Source organism: Helobdella robusta (genome assembly GCF_000326865.2).
Source record: "Helobdella robusta unplaced genomic scaffold HELROscaffold_16, whole genome shotgun sequence".
NCBI lineage: Eukaryota > Metazoa > Annelida > Clitellata > Rhynchobdellida > Glossiphoniidae > Helobdella > Helobdella robusta.
This window is the reverse complement of record NW_008703893.1, coordinates 2,549,937-2,567,436: the sequence shown is the minus strand read 5'-3', so window position 1 is coordinate 2,567,436 and position 17,500 is coordinate 2,549,937. Positions and strand designations below refer to the sequence as shown.

General features: G+C 32.6%; 3 protein-coding genes across 3 annotated transcripts in view; 2 read left to right on the top strand and 1 right to left on the bottom strand.

The window, feature by feature from the left end:
• Positions 1-4,084: 4,084 nt before the first annotated feature.
• Positions 4,085-4,738, bottom strand: HELRODRAFT_169803 (hypothetical protein; the record flags this gene model as incomplete). Its single annotated transcript, XM_009015616.1, has 1 exon — positions 4,085-4,738. The coding sequence occupies one exon, from the start codon at positions 4,736-4,738 to the stop codon at positions 4,085-4,087; it is 654 nt and encodes a 217-aa protein (XP_009013864.1).
• A 2,556-nt stretch (positions 4,739-7,294) lies between these two features.
• HELRODRAFT_169802 (hypothetical protein) lies at positions 7,295-14,359 on the top strand (the record flags this gene model as incomplete). The annotated part of the gene is made up of 5 exons (XM_009015615.1): positions 7,295-7,361; positions 7,460-7,657; positions 12,653-12,753; positions 13,746-13,929; positions 14,265-14,359. 5 exons carry the CDS (start codon positions 7,295-7,297, stop codon positions 14,357-14,359), a joined length of 645 nt encoding a protein of 214 aa, XP_009013863.1.
• A 953-nt stretch (positions 14,360-15,312) lies between these two features.
• Positions 15,313-17,500, top strand: part of HELRODRAFT_190872 (hypothetical protein) — a gene marked incomplete at its 5' end in the record, with an annotated part of 12,613 nt that continues 10,425 nt past the window's right edge. Inside the window, 3 exons of the mRNA XM_009015614.1 lie at positions 15,313-15,402; positions 16,285-16,288; positions 16,343-16,373. Of these exons, the coding sequence (XP_009013862.1) occupies positions 15,313-15,402; positions 16,285-16,288; positions 16,343-16,373 (125 nt within the window). The remainder of the gene's footprint in view (positions 15,403-16,284; positions 16,289-16,342; positions 16,374-17,500) is intronic.

Below are 17,500 nucleotides of genomic sequence, written 5' to 3'. Positions count from 1 at the left end.
AATTAGGCCAAACTCCCTATACCTCATCTATCTAATTCATCATCTAATCTATCCATGTATCTATCTATCAGTTTATCCATTTCATCCATCCATCTATCCATCCATCAGTATATAAATTCATCTATCTGTCCATCTATCCGTCAATGCTTCTATCTGTTTATTCATTTCAACGATGTTCGTCGTCCGTCCATCTATCCATCTATTCATTTATCTATCCGTTTAGTCATTTCTCATTTTGATTATTCATCCATCTATCCATCCATCTATCCATCCGTCCATCCATCCATCCATTCATCTATCTATCCATCCATTCATCCGTCCATCCATCCATCCATCTATCCATCCATTCATCCGTCCATCTATCTATCCATCCATCCATTTATCCGTCCATCTATCCATCCATCCATCCATTCATCCATCTATCAATCCATCCATCCATCCATCCATTCATCCATCCGTTTATTCATTTTTCATGCTGTCCAGGGTTCAGCAGCTGTAGAAATATTATGTCCAGCTATCTTCTTGACCGTGTGTTGTTGTTTTGTTGTTGTTGTTGCTGCTGCTAAGCATTTGGCGCTTCTATTTGGCACTCTCTCTCTTTCTTGTCATTTTCTTTCTCGTTCTCTCTCTTTTCCCTCTCTTTCTTCCTCCTCCTCTTTCTCTACCTTCAGTGCGCATCCTTGTATGGCATCGTGCGCGTGCGCGCGTGTGTGTATTTGTGTGTGTGTTTGTTTGTATGTGTGTGTGTGTGTGTATTTGTTTGTTTGTGTGTGACTGTGTGTGTTTGTTTTTGTGTGCGTGCGCGCGCGTTTGTTTGTTATTACTTTATAACCAAGCTCGACCTTGTTATTAAGTTATGTCGTTTTGTAAACAAAGTTTATCACATGTTGTTATGGAATGAATGAATGAAGGAATGAATGAATAAATGAATGAACAAATGATATGTTCTAAAGGTTGATAGATAGGATAATATGTTTGTTTGTGCATATTCTGTTTGTAGTAGTTGTAGTTTTCTCTCTCTCTTTTTATCTCTCTTCTCTCTCTCTCTCCCTCTCTCTATTTCTTTACCTCTCTCTCTCTGCGTGTGTGTATTTGTGACACTTTTGTTGTTTATGTTGTTTTGATGACCTATATTGGTTTGTTGCTGACCCAACTTTGATTGTTGACTTGTTGTGCATTGTGTTATACTGTGATTCAACTAAATATGCTTCATTACGACATACATTGGTATCATTTGTAACAATTTCATTAAAAAATACTGGTAGTTATCCTTTCGTTCGAGTGCTAGCTGTCAGGATATCCTATCGTGATATCTTATCATTCGAGTGCTAAATAAGTATGTATCATGATATTATATCATTTTCGTTGTTTTATCACACTTTTAAGATAATAACTCCTACTATCATTATTATAACATAGGTGCTTCTGCCATTACTGCCATTGATAATAATTAGTATTATTATTTTCTATCTATTATCTATATCTGTATCGGAGCGAAGTATCAATTGTCATTAAAATGCTCATGATAGATTGCTGAGTTATTTTATTTACAGATAGATAATTGAATGAAAAACTCTATTTTTAAGTGTTGCTATATATATCCAACTACTACTACTACTACTTTTACTACTACTACTGCTACTACTACCACTACTACTACTACTACTTTTACTACTACTACTGCTACTGCTACTACTACCACTACTACTACTACTACTTTTACTACTACTACTGCTACTACTACTACTACTACTACTACTACTTTTACTACTACTACTACTACGTTATGTCAGCAGCAACTACTACTACTTCAGCTAAAATTTTTCCATTTTTTATTCTATGCACTTCTGCTCTGATGATGACAACTCATGTTTTCTTAATTTAGTAATTTGTTTTGTATCTATAGATACATCCAAACATACATACATACATATATACATACATATATACATACATACGTACATACAAACATACATACATACATACATACAAACATACATACACACATACATACATACATACATACGAAACGAAACGAAACTAAATTTTATTTGCTCCTCAAAATTAAGGATAATAAATAAGAGACTGGATGAATGTGATCGAGCCCATAATGGGCTCATCTAGCACAGCCACCTAGACAAATATGTTCAGAGTTTTGTGGTTAATATCAAATATTGTTAGTTGTTAGTATGTTAATAACAGATAATAAAACAAAAGGTAGTTAACTAAAAAATAATGTTTCATAGATAATTATAATCGCATTAAAAATATCAACAGAAATTGTTTATAGATAGAGAACATAAATTTCATGAAGTAAATACATTTCTTATATAATTTATTAAATGTTCAGTGATTTTACAAACATCTCTACATTATTAATAAGGTTAATAATTTTAATAATTGTTAATTATTAAAAACGATTTAACTTTTTTTTTTAAATCAGTAGCCGATTTCGCCTTATATTGAAAACCATTCTTAATAATGTTATTCCAGGTCCTAGGACCCTTACAGATTACATGCGAATGTAAAATGTTAGTTTTTGATTCATTCGATTGCAAATAATTAGACATCCTATGACTGTTAGCATGTTTAAAATAATTAGCAAACGTATTAGGCAATTGATTATTAAGCTGCTTATACACAAAATCAAAGTACGATAAATATTCAATTGATTAAAATTAAGATTATTGGTTGTCGTAAATAACTCCTTGGTATGAGACCTCATCGTTGACATGGTGATGGTTCTGACGGCCCTTTTCATCATAAGTTTAACCGGATCCGTGACTGAAGGATACGTGCCAGCCCAGACAATGTTGCAATAAATCACGTGTGGCATGAAAAGTGAGTGATACAACAAATTCAGACACTTTTTTGTGAGGTAGAATTTCACCTTGTTCATCAGACCAGTTGATTTGGCAAGTGTGTTTGCAACACTATTAACGTGATCACGGAACGTTAACTTTTGATCTAGATGAACGCCCAGAAATTTAACTGTTTTATTTTCATAGATATCAATATTATTTATTTTAATTTTATAAGGTTCTTTGTAGTTTAAATATTGAGTTGGTCCAAAGATTATCATTTGCGTTTTAGAACTATTTAAAGTAAGTTTATTTAGTGAGAACCAAGAATTAACATGTTTAATTTCTTCTTCTGTATATTTGATGAGCATGTTAATATCTTTTCCTTTGCTGAACACATTTGTATCGTCAGCAAAACAAACATAATTAAAAAATTTCGAGGCCATCGGTAGATCGTTCACAAACACTATGAATAACAATGGTCCCAAAATGCTGCCCTGCGGAACGCCTATTTTGTTGATCAATTTACTTGAATTTTTATTGTTCCAAGTAACGAATTGATATCTTGATGAAAGGTAGCTACGAAACCAAGTCAAACTGGAGTCTCTTATACCATAGTGATGAAGCTTGTGTAATAAAATCGAATGGTCAATACAATCAAAAGCTTTTGACAGATCGAGACATATTCCAATTACATAATTTTTCTTTTCACTTGCGACTCCAATTTTTTGAATCAGTTCCAGTATTGCCATTTCAGTTGAGTGGTTTTTTCGAAAACCAAATTGATGATTAGAAAGGATGTTATTTTTTTCAAAAAATTTGAGCAAACGACTGTGCATCAATTTTTCAATAATCTTCGAAAAAACAAGCAACAAAGATATAGGTCGAAAGTTTTTAACCTCTGAGTTACCTCTTTCTTTTGCAATTGGAACAACTTTGGATGTCTTGAAGCACTTAGGAAAGATGCCCTTGTCAAATGATAAGTTGATTAAATATTCAAGAATTGTTGCTGTTGATTTAATTGTTCGAAATATTCTCTTATTCGAAAGGTAGAATCATTACAGACATAGAAACCAACCCCTCCACCGTGTTTGTCATGACGATTTTTGATGTTCAATTGCATTAAGTTGAAAAACATACTGCTATCAAGATCTTTATTTATTAATTTATATTCATCATTCAACGTCTTAAAATTGTCATACCTTTTACATTTAGTTTGCTTGGGGTTTAAATTGTCTTTTTCTTCATCATCACTGCTGTCCTCATCATTATCAACATGTTGTTTATCCATCTTTTTTTGTTTGATCGACAATTGTTGCTGGTTTCTTATTGAATTGCCACTCGCGTACTATAATGTGCTGGGGCATTATGTCAGGGTCTTTCATTTTCTTAGAATCAGAGCTATCGATGCAAACTCTAAACGTACTGGATTCTTCTTCATCTGTTTTTTTATTCTCAGTTTGACTATTATTATTGTTGTTGACGTCGGCTGTAGAAGCTGGTGCCATTTTATTGAATTGTTTGAGTACGGGATAACAGGAAACAACATGGATACCATTGTCGGTTAGGTAGGCCATCACATCATTTCTGTGGCACTTGCTGACATTGCTTAAACAGAACACAGATTTTTTCATTAAGATTTTATCTGCCTTCAGTTTGCAATCATTTGAAACTTTTTTACCGATTATTTTCATAGCTGTCTTTTTTCCAGTTTGTTTATTGTTTGTTGGGTTGTTGCTGGTTTCTCCAGTTTGTTTGTTGTTTATTGGGTTGTTGCTGGTTTCTCCTGAGTTGTTTTGTTTCTCACAATTGTTGTTATTTTGACGTGATTTTTTTCCGTTTACATTTGAGAACGGGGTACCGTTGTCTTCTGACTTTGCTATGTCTGACCACAGAGAACTACTGACATTTTTCTTTTGTCCCTCCTTGTTTGTCATTTCAGTACTGCAGTCACTTACTCACTTAGAATTTAATTTATTTTTCAATGTATTTACTTCTGGTTTATTAATATCAGCAGTTTTAATAACGTTTTTTAATGAAATAATATCAGCTTTATTACTTTCAACAGTTTCAATAACTTTGTTAAATTGCACCTGTTGTTTGTGCAATATATCTTTTAATTCTAGTTTGATAGTTTCAAAGTTCAATGTTAACAAATTTTCAGACTTTGGGACTTTATTTAAATTACAACTAACAAATAATGGACATTTGTCCCAACATTTGTTTTCTTTCAACTGTTTAATTAACGATATACATTCCAATATTTTCTCAATTTTCATGTTACCCCGCGACTGCAATTTTTCACTTTTTTCAATTTTAAAATTATTTAATTAACTTTTTAGCAATTTAATTGCATTTACAATATCCTCATGAATATAAAATACAGATATATTATTAATAAACGTTTCATTCTCAATTAAATCCCAATTATTTTCTAAATAATACAGGAACTCATTTATTACAAGTGACCTGGATGCCATTTTTTTTGTTTTCATGTTTACATACACACATACATACATACATACATACATACACACACACATACATACATACACACATACATACATACATACACACATACATACATACATACATACATACATACACACATACATACATACATACATACATACATACATACATACATACATACATACATACATACATACATAAGAAATTTTTTTTCGTTTTTTCGTTCCATGACCCTAACTACATGAAAAATTATCTCTTAATATAAATTATTGTTCTCATGTATGTATGATGTTATAATATTAAATTTTCTTTGTATAATAACGTGTGTGCGTGTATATATATATGTGTGTGTGTGTGTGTGTGTGTGTGTGTGGTGTGTGTGTGTGTGTGTGTGTGTGTGTGTGTGTGTGTGTGTGTGTGTGTGTGTGTGTGTGTGTGTGTGTGTGTTAAAGGTCTAATGCTCAATGAATTCTTATAATTTCAAAATTTCAAAAAATTATCAGCATTAAAAGCGATAGGCATTCATTTATTCATGCTTGCGTGTACACACACACACAAGCAAACACACACACACGTGGTTACAATACATTAAGATTTTTTAATATTACTGGCGAAGCAATAAACATCATTGTATTGGCTGCATACAAACTCATATTTATCAAAAATTAACATAACTATTGTTCATTGTTAAGCTGTATTTTGTACACACACACACGCACATACACGCACACACACACACACACATGCATTTTTGGTTTGATTTGATTTAAGTTACTCACTGTGTGATATGTTGCTTCGTTACATTTTTTTATTGCACTTTTTTCACGCTATATATAATTGATGCCGTGCCATATCTTGTTTACCTGTTTGCTTGCATCTAACCTATATTATTTTTTTTATGTTGTTGCTGTTTTAAACCTACCAGCACATGAGCACACACACTCAAGCCATTCGTACAAGCAGACAAATATTTGCTTACATACATACAAACAAACATACATGCAAAGAAACATACATGCAAAGATACAAACGTATATGCAAAGCTCACATACGGGCACAAACAAATCAACAACAGCTGCGTAGTAAGATAAGATGAGTAGAAGCTATATTTACAAAACAACATCAACGTCATCATATTGCACCAACCTATTTCTCATTATAACAACAACAACAACAACAACTCAGTGCAGATAATATTGCATTCAATATCATCCACACAAACACAATTAAACATACCTGCATACATAAACGAACAACAAACATATTAACGCCAAACATTCGGTAGAATTTATAGAATATTGTAAAAATTGTAGTCTATTAACAACATACATATATGTATATATATATATATATATATATATATATATATATACTCATACATATATTCTTGGGTACATGTACATACAACATATATGCTAAGAATATATACATATAAACATATACATGTTGTAGATTCACACACCGAATGGATGTGTGAATGTCTGTGTATATTTGTGTTTTTGTCTGCGTGCATGTGTGCGCGCGAGTGTGAGTGATAGAATCCATGCATATAATTTGAAACTTGATACGGCATGTAACAAAACTTTTTAATCCCATATAGTGGCCTATAGATACATATACACTCATTATACCCACACATATACATACATTTACACACACACATATACATACACATACTTACACATACATACACACACACGCATACATACATACACGTACATACATATTTTGGAACAATCTTCTAGCTGTGGGTAGGCACCTCATGGCATAAATCTTTGATTTGGTTTGATTAATTTATGACGGTTTTATTTATTATTATTATTATTATTATTATTATTATTATTATTATTACTGTTGTCATTATTGTATAGTTTTACAGATTTGTTTTTGTATTTTCCAGAATCATTATATGTCCCATACACTGATGAATATTACAATGAGAGGAATTTTACATGATTAATATGTTTGAATATTCATTTCACCTTTAACACTGATAGTGCATATTAATACTGTGATACATTATGATAATACGAAGCCCGATTCTCACCAAATCTCACCATCTCTCCCAACAGAAGGAAGCACCGACTGGTATTCATGCAGTCTACACCGGACGACACACGCAGACTTCGTGGCCGCTAACGACTCCTACTACAAATACGTCAAGAACGTAACGGGCAAGGCGACAGCGCTAGCTTCTACGGCCACTAATGACCACTACATGAAGCTGTTTGCTTACAGCGAGGATCGCTCGTGTATGGATGCCAGTTTTCCTCAGGAGGTATACGTTGTTTATATGAAAAATCGGCCTGCTATGTCACCATCTGCGTCGTCGTGGTCGTGGTCGCCTGTGGTTGTCGTCGACGTTCGACCGCGAACGAATCAAAGTTAGTGGTGTCTGGTGTGATTTGTGTCGGAGGTTTTTAGATGTTTTTTTTGTGTGTGTGTGTGTGTGTGTGTGTGGTTGTTTGTTGTGTTTTGAGTTAGTGTCGTTTTAATGATGTGTTGAATGGTGTAGTGTAGGGGGTTGTGATAATGAGTGAGATGACAACAATTGTGGTGGTGGTGATGATCTTGCTATTTTGAATGATATGATATGTAACCAACGCTTCTTCATTCATCATCATTATTAACTATAATTATCATCTTCAGTTTAATAGGATTCCCTGTTCTAATCATTGCTGATAACTTTTTACTCACTCTTCCCTATCATCGTCGTCGACATCATCAAACCTATCATCTCTAACATCATTATCACCACCACCGCCATCATCTTCATCATCATCTGTTTCTTCTTCTTCATCATCACCATCATCATCATGGCGTTTCTATGGTTCTTGTTATATAACTGTACTTTCATCCCCGATGTTGAATATCTATTTAACTTTACTTTATTCCCTACAATAAAATCTCCCCTTATCCGCCTATGTGTATGTATGTAACACACACGCACGCCCACGAACACTCACGCACACAAACACACGCACACGTATGTAAACATGATGTTCATATACTAAATAGATATCAGTAAAGCGCTATGACATCAACATCGTATTTATTTATCTCTAGGCTAACAAACGACAACATCAAATGTATCTGTTACTGTTAAAATGGATTGATGTTGGATACAACAGCAGATAGAACCGTAACAATAACATCAATGACAAATAGATATCTAGATAGAAGTAAGATAAACATAGATTTACGTAGATATATGCGTGCATTCAAGCAGTTTAGAATGAAAACATCATTACATTGCAACACTGTCCTTATACATCAACATAAAATCATAGATTGCAGTACACTTGAGCCGTGTATATACCATGGTAGTTTGTGTACCCACATGTTTTGTACACGCATATACATCTCTTACTGTGTGTAAATTCTCTGTTTGTACACAAACGTATGTTCACATGTGTATTTTATATACATGCAAGCATACATACATGACAGTTGCGATTGGTTCACATACTTACAATCACATACATACACGCACACACACGCACATGCATGCAAGAAAACTAATTTTTCCATTAATAAACTTTTTTTTAAATAAGATTTAATGTGGTTATTTATTATGGTGATAAAATAATGCAACTTGTGTTTATACGTGCGTGCGTGCGTGCGTGCATGTGTGCGTGCGTGTGTACGTGCGTGTGAATGTTTGCAACTGCAACGAACAAAATGTTTTCCTCAAAATCTTTCGTTTTTTTTTTTATCAGAGATTTTTAACTTCTCAAATTTTTTAAATTGTTCAAGGATTTTTTAAAATATATTTTTATTCTTTATGTCTTTTTAATCTTTTTTTTGTTGAAAAAAAACTTCAAATGATTAATCTGCTATGATGTGTAATGAAATGATTGTGATAACACCATAAACTAGTACTACTACTACTGCTACTACTACTGTTACTACTACCACTGCTGCTACTGCTACTACCGCTATTCCTTCTACTACTGCTGCTGCTGCCACTATTTTTGCTACATCTATTGTTACACACACATACACACACAAACACACACACAAATATATATATTTATATATATACTAACTAAGTTTTAATTAACTCTGGCTATAATTTTTAACTTCCTTTTAAATGTTTTTATATGCGTTATAGTAGCAGTAGTAATAATAATAATAATATTTGCAATAGCCATAATGAATATTTATATATTGTTGCCATATATCTATTTTAAATTAATTTTTCTCTTCCTCTCCATCTCTGACATTTCAATAAATCAGTTAAGTTCATTTACCATTTGTTGACTGACAGATGGCTCTTGTTTGTTTGTTTGTATATGTGTGTTTGTTTGTTTGTGTGTGTATGTATGTCTGAATGTATGTGTTGTGCTTATGTGTGTGTGTGCATGTGTGTGTATTTATGTAAGTATAGCCATTATTATGTGAAATCAACATTATTGTAATCTTTCTTGTAATCATCCTCTGTTACCATTCTAAATTACATCATATCACTACTACTATTATTAATATTATTATTACTATTCATTTTTATTGTTTGTTCATTCATTCATTCACTCACCCATTCACTCATTCATTCATTCATTCATTCATCCATTCATTCATCCATCATTCATTCATTCATCCATTCATTCATTCATCCATTCATTCATTCATTCATTCATTCACCCATTCATTCACCCATTCATTCATTCATATATTCATTCGTTCATCCATACTTCCATATCTTTTTTTCAACGTTGTTATTTCTGGTTTGTTTTCACTGCATAGTCTGTTCGTTGTTGTTATAATTGACGGTTTTCTTACAAAATGATTAATGACTATTCTGTGGTAGAAGTTGTGTGTGTGATTTTTTGTTGCTATTGTTATTATTATTATTTTTATTGTTATTATTATTATTATTATTATTATTATTGTTAATATTATTATTGTTATTATTGTTATTATTGTTAATATTATTGTTGTTATCACTTGTAAATTTGAAGTTGCGTTAGTTGGCTATCCTTGAAGCTTTTAATTTTCGACAGAGTTTCGTAGTTTTTGTTTCTGATTATTCTATTAATAGATTGCTTGCGCGTTTCGTGTGTATATAAATATTATAATATGTGTGTGTGTGTGTTTTTTCTGTATTCACCATCGTCACATCTATTGATATCATTAACAACATAGTATCTTAATCGTTTCTACAATCATTGTTTTCATCATCTATCATCTATTTAGTCATCGTCGTCGTTGTCATCATCGCTTCTCTCTCTTTCTCTCTCTCTCTCTCTCTCTCCACAATCATCGTCTTCATCATCCTCATCTTATCCATCATCTTCATCATCGTCATCACCATTCTAATCTTTATACATACCATCATGCTATTGCTATAACCATATTGTTTTTTCTTGCAAACAGTTTTTTTGGTTCGTAGTCATTCTTCACTGTTCAGTTCAGGCAGTTGTTTACATGTCTTAATGCTCGTCATCATCCTCTATATTTTTTAAACATTCTTTCAGCTTTCGTTATAAATACATATATCCATCCATTCATCCATTCATCAGTATATTCATTCGTTGACTTTTTTGTTTTTGTTTGTTTGTCTATCCGTTCGTTTGCTTATTCGCTCTATAATCGTTCGTTCGTTCGTTCGTTCGTTCATTTATTTGTGATTTTATTTGTTGTTTGTTTGTTTGTTTATTCACTCAGTAAATCTTTTATTCATTCTATCGTTTGTCATACATTCGTCATTTATGTGTTTTTTATTAGCTGTTCTTCTACCCACCCTATTTTTCATCCATTTCTTCATTTTTCCTTTCTTTCCCTCACTCACTCATGTCATTCTCAGTAATTATTTGTTTTATTTATTTTTTTAAAATTATTTGTTGTTTCTTTGTGTGTGTGTGTGTGTGTGTGTGTGTATGTGCGTGCGTGCGTGTGTTCTGCTATGTGATTGTGAAACACGGACAGCTTATCGACGCCACATACGAAAGCTCGGTAGAAACAAGTGACCCAGGATGCGAGCGGCACAGGGGTCACAGGGGTGTGGGTCTTCGATGGAGTCTGTGAGGGGTGTGGGTCTTCGATGGAGTAGTCTGTGATCGTCGATGTTTGTCCAGAATTGGACTTTTTACCCACACGGGGTCACATCAATGACCCAGTATTTTCGTTCACGAAGATGCAGTCCTGATGTGTGCGTGTGTATGTGCGTGCTTACATGTGTGGTTGGGTCTGTTTTTAATATTGTGGCTGACTCAACTGACACTTGTAAGAACCTTTGAATAAATAGATTAGCACTTAAAATAACATCTCCTCAAACCTCCGATAACACTTCATAACATGACCACATAGCATCACATCACGCCACATGCATAACATACATAACATCACATACTTGCCCTTACATTACAATAGTATTCGTTGACTCCATTCTCTCTTCTGATTCAGCTATGCTAATTGGTTGAAAGAAAACCGACCTATTTACTTAACTTACTTCTTTTACAGTCTGAACTCTTTTCCCCTGATCCAGATTTCCTAGCTGGCGACTTCACTGACAGTTTTTCCTTCTCTGTGTGTATGTGACGTAACCAGTTTCTCCCCCCTTCTCTCTCTCCTCTCTCTCTCTCTATCGTTTTGTTACTAGTGATAACGTTGTTTATGATGATGGCAGTGAGTGATGACAATGATGATGATGAAGATGTATTTGATTGATCGTAATAATAGTTACCAAAACTATTGCACAGAATAACTCTTTGAAAATGGATTAAAAAAACATGTTACCATCCTGCTAAATGCTACAAGCTGTCCTCTCTCTCTCTCTCCCTCTTCTACTCTCCCTTCTACCCTCTCTTTTTTATCCTCTCCAAAATTTCAACATTTCTCTGCCTCAGTTGTGATAAATTTCATCGCACTTAGGATTGTTAACTGCTGCCTTGGCTTGCCTGTTACAATTTACAAGCAGCACATAATCCATCTTGCATGTGGAATGGATCTAGAAAACTAGAAATCTAGATCCATCCCTGCTTGCCCTGCTCTTTGACTACTTGGCTTAAGATGTAGAATTAGGTTTTCGCAAATAAATAATCCTAATTCAAAATATCTCAATTTAATACCAATTTAATGATAATTTAATACATAATACTGATAAAACTGCTCAATGCAATGATATAATAATATGATGTTATGTTGATGTTGACAATAATAAAAAATCATGTCTTGATCATATATATTATACACACAGACATTAATAATAATAATAATAATAATAATAATAATAATAATAATAATAATAATAGTAATAATAATTACAATAATAACGATGATCACAATACTGATAGCAGTTATAATTAATGGCAGTTAGAAAATAAATTATATTTAATTATAATTAAAATTGATTTTATTCATTTTTTTTTATATTGCAGCCTTCGCAGGCAACATAAGCTTGGTACTAGCCTCAAAGCTGGATATAACATGGGATGTCATCCTACATGATTTCTACAGCTACTCTCCTATTAATATTTACGTTGGTTTTTATTAGTTATCGTAATAATAATGATAATTATGGTTTTATATTATTTTTTTTATTTATAATTATTATTTATATATTTTCGATTGTGTGCTATTTTATTGTGACTTGCTAATGGTTACACACACACACGCACACACACACACACACACACACATTATTATTTATTTAAATTGTTAATTGTTGTTACTAGATTTGATTGACAGTTTATTTCTCTCTCTCTCTCTCTCTCTCTCTCTCTCTCTCTCTCTCTCTCTCTCTCTCTCTCTCTCGCTACTACTGTTTATATTTAGTGTTCAGTTTAATTGCCTTATTTATATTTACTCTGTCATCTGCTGTTTATTGATTAATTGACCGACTTAATTCGTTAATCAATTGTTTTATTTTCATTAATTCTTTCTTTCTTTCATTCATTCATTCATTCATTCATTCATTCATTCATTATTTTATTCACACAGCATTTGATATATTAATATACGCACTTTTTCTTATATACTATGTATATGCCTTTTTATATGTTGTATGTGTAGTATATTTATGTGTAAATTTATGTGTGTTTATGTTCTGTCATTAACATATGTTAATGTGTCGGCCTGGTTATGTCAGCTGCAATTCATTCTAATCTGGGTGACCTGCTTTCTGCTTTTGTTGCTGTTGTTGTTGTCATTATTATTATTGTTGCTGTGGTTGTTATTATTGTTGCTGTTGTTGCTGTTGTTGTTATTATTATTATTGTTGTTATTGTAATTAATTATTTATTTAGATGGGTGGGTGTCGGTTAGCTTTTGAGTTTGTGTGTTTAGTATTTGTCATCATCGTCGTCGTCGTCATCATCATTTTTGTTTTGTGTTAGATTTCATCGAAATTATGCTTTACATCTTTTTGACTTGGTGATCACGCAAACAAACCAACACACACACACACACACACACACACACACACACACACACACACACACACACTGATACACACAAACAAACACTTAACAGCACAGCGAGACGACTTCAGTTAGATATAACGACGAGAACATGAAGAAAGTCACCACCACTGACTTCCGAATGAAAAACCACAGTCCACTGAACGAGTTGAGAAAGTGGGTCACCAGAAATGTAGGTCAGATCAACAACACCATCAGGATTAACGTCACCAGGGTCAATGTTTCTGTCGGAATTGGTTAGCTTCACTTACATTACACTTTCAAACACACACACACACACACACACACACACGCACATACATACACACACAATGAGATCATATTGATTGTGATAACATACATAAGGCAGAGTTAAATTTAATCAGTGTACTTGTGAATGTTTGTTGTATTGGATGAATGAATAAATGGATGGATGGATGAATGAATGAATGAATGAATGAATGAATGAATGAATGGATGGATGAATAAATGAATGAATGAATGAATGAATGAATGAATGAATGAATGGATGGATAGATGGATGGATGAATGAAATATTGAATGAACGAATGAAATTATTTTTACATGGTAGATTCTAAGGTAGATGTATGCCAGCCTAGACCAACGCAAGAAAAGCCAGTGGACTCGTGCGAACTCAAATGGGATACTGGCCTCCAATCCGAGTAAGTTCATTCATTCATTCCTTCATTCATTTATTTTCATTCATTCGTTAGTTCTATCATTCATTCATCCATTCATTCACTTTTATAGTCATTCATATTTGTTCTGTATTTTTTAATAACTTTTTTTATCTGCTGTAAATTTCCATTCTCTTCGTGGGCCATTCTCAGCTGTACGTAAATAAATTGTGCATGTTGTACATGTAGGTATATGCCTTTTAAATTCTCGCTAATAATAATAATAGTTATTGTAATTATTATTGTTATATTATTATTATTATCACTTGATTTTCACTGCCTCAGTTGTTTCTTCATCTCTTCTTTGAAAATTATTCTTAAGCCCGACTCCTAACAATGGTTTCAGCTATTAAATTCATGCTGTTTATGCTGTCAAAGATAAGATATCAGGAATGCATGCATGCATACATCACTGAGTATATACAAATACATACATACATATATACAAACAAACATACATACATACATACACACCAACATATGCAACATACATACACACAAACATATATATATATATATATACTTTATTCAGCAAATACTTTGCTGAATAAAATTTATTTGAATATATATTTTATATATATTATATATAGTATATGTTATATTATATATTATATATGTATAATTTCTTAAATGTTAATATTTAGATTATATTTAAAAGTACCAGGATTTATTTGAAAATTGGTTGGTTGGTTAGATGGCTAGGGTTAAAAAAGATGAAAATATACGAATTTCAATTTACTCTTCTTATGCAATATAAAATGATGTTGTCTACTGTTAGGTTAAGAGGTGTTGTAATTAATGCTACGAGAAATGTTCTGAGATTGATGTGATGGGATGTGATTAATGTGATGAGGAGGTGTGATTAATGTGGTGCTAGGAAACTTTAGAGGTCAATGAACTGGTCAATAAACTGGTCATTAAACTTTTCTTTCTAATAATATAATGGCTATATCACCTCCACCAACTCCCACACCACAACATGCTTTTTGTTTGAAATTTTTTCATTCGCCGTGTTGTTTTTCTTCACAGCAGGTTTCAATTGTTCTTATTTGTTGCTGTCATTGTTATCTATGTTGTTATTATTGTTGTTATTATTGTTTTTTTTTTCATGTTTTCATTATTTTTATTATTCGGTTTGAAGTTTTATCTTCTTGTAAAGTTCAACAACAAAAAGGACGCAATTAAGTTATTGAAATTTTTTTTAGGTACCGCCATGCTTCATTCTATCTGTTGCATGATATGTGATGGGTGGGGTGTGTGCTACGGGAAGAAAAATGTCCTTGCTCTCATTTGCCTCTTGTTGTTATCATCATACTCAATTTATTTACTTCTATTTAAATTTCAAAACAAATTTATCTTTTCAAAACTTATTTTGTAGCTTTTCATCTTTTCAAATGTTTTCGTTATTTTTCTTTTTTTCATATTATCCTCTCAAGAGAATGAAACTAGATCTAATGTTTATGGTATTGATTGTAATGAGGAAGATAAAGGGAGGTAGAGAGTGCTCTTTGTACAAGATTCAGGAACAAAATTGAAAAAGTATTCGAAAAATTTTTTTCAATTATAATACAATAGAGGTATTCATACATACATACATACATACCTACATACATACATACATACATACATACATACATACATACATACATACATACATACACAGGCGCGCGCACGCGCACGTGTACACGCACACGTACACGCACGCACGTGAATATATGAAATAGAAGGAGCAGTGAAAAGGTAAACGACCTCAACAACAATTCAACATATTTAATATACTACATTGGACCGCCTCAATATTTATTTACACACACATTCATATTTATACAGACGTACGCACACACGCACGCACCATGCACGGCTGTGTGTACAATAATTATAATAACACACACACACAAACATACACACACGTAGGTAGGTAGGTAGGCGGTATTTCACTCACACTCACGCACGCGTTTACACGTCACATCAGAGATACATCGGGTCACTCATTCATCTCTTAGGTAGGCAGGTTTGTTTTTGAATCAAGGCAAATATACTATCAATGTATTGAAGTGTAATCAAATTACAGAAACAAATTAACACACACACATACACGCACACACACACACACACACACACACACACACACACACACACACACACACACACACACACACACACACACACATATATATATATAGATTATATGTAAGTATATAAATTTCTGTGGTATATTAACACATGTATACAGTATGGATTTAACATTTATTTATTCATTGTGTGGGTTAATAAGTCATTTACCAACTTTATTAGTGGTTTATTAGTTATTAGTTTGCTTATATATATATATATTTACATATGTACATATACATATATATATATATATATATATACACATACATATATGTATGTGTGTATATATTTATTTAATTATATACGCATATTATTATAGGTATATGTGTGAATGTTTCATTTTAAATCCTCAAGTGCTTAGTGTGTTTGTGCTACTAACATTATATATATATATATAATCCAATATATATATATATATATATATATATATATATATATATATATATATATATCCTTCATTTTTTATGTTTCTCATTTTTACCCCATATCTTCATCTTCTCTTTGGTATCATTCTACCCTTGCCTCTATCTTTTTTTTTCCAGTTTATGCAGGTGATTAATAGCCTAGGAATTAAGTGGGAGAGAGAGAGAGTAAGAGAGAGAGAGAGAGAGAAAGAGAGAGAGAGAGAGAGAGAGAGAGAGAGAGAGAGAGAGAGAGATATGAAAGGAATTGTCGAAAAGTAAATGAGAGTTCTGTGGAGTTTCTATAGTTGATATGCTCCCGCTTCACGATCGTCATCATCATCGTCATCGTTGTTGTCGTCATCATCATCGTCGCCGTGCTGTTTTCTTTCTCTCTAATAATTGTCCGAAGAAAAATTAGATGGAGTTCTGAAATTTATTTTTCTCCCTGCTGGATGATTTATTAATTGACGCTCTGTTTCTCCTTCACTTTCTCATCTCTCTCTCTCCTCTCTCTCTCTCTCTCTCTCTCTCTCTCTCTCTCTCTCTCCATTTTTCTGCTTCTTCTGTTTTTTTTTGCGTTATCTCTCTTTCTCTTTTTCTCACTCTTTCTT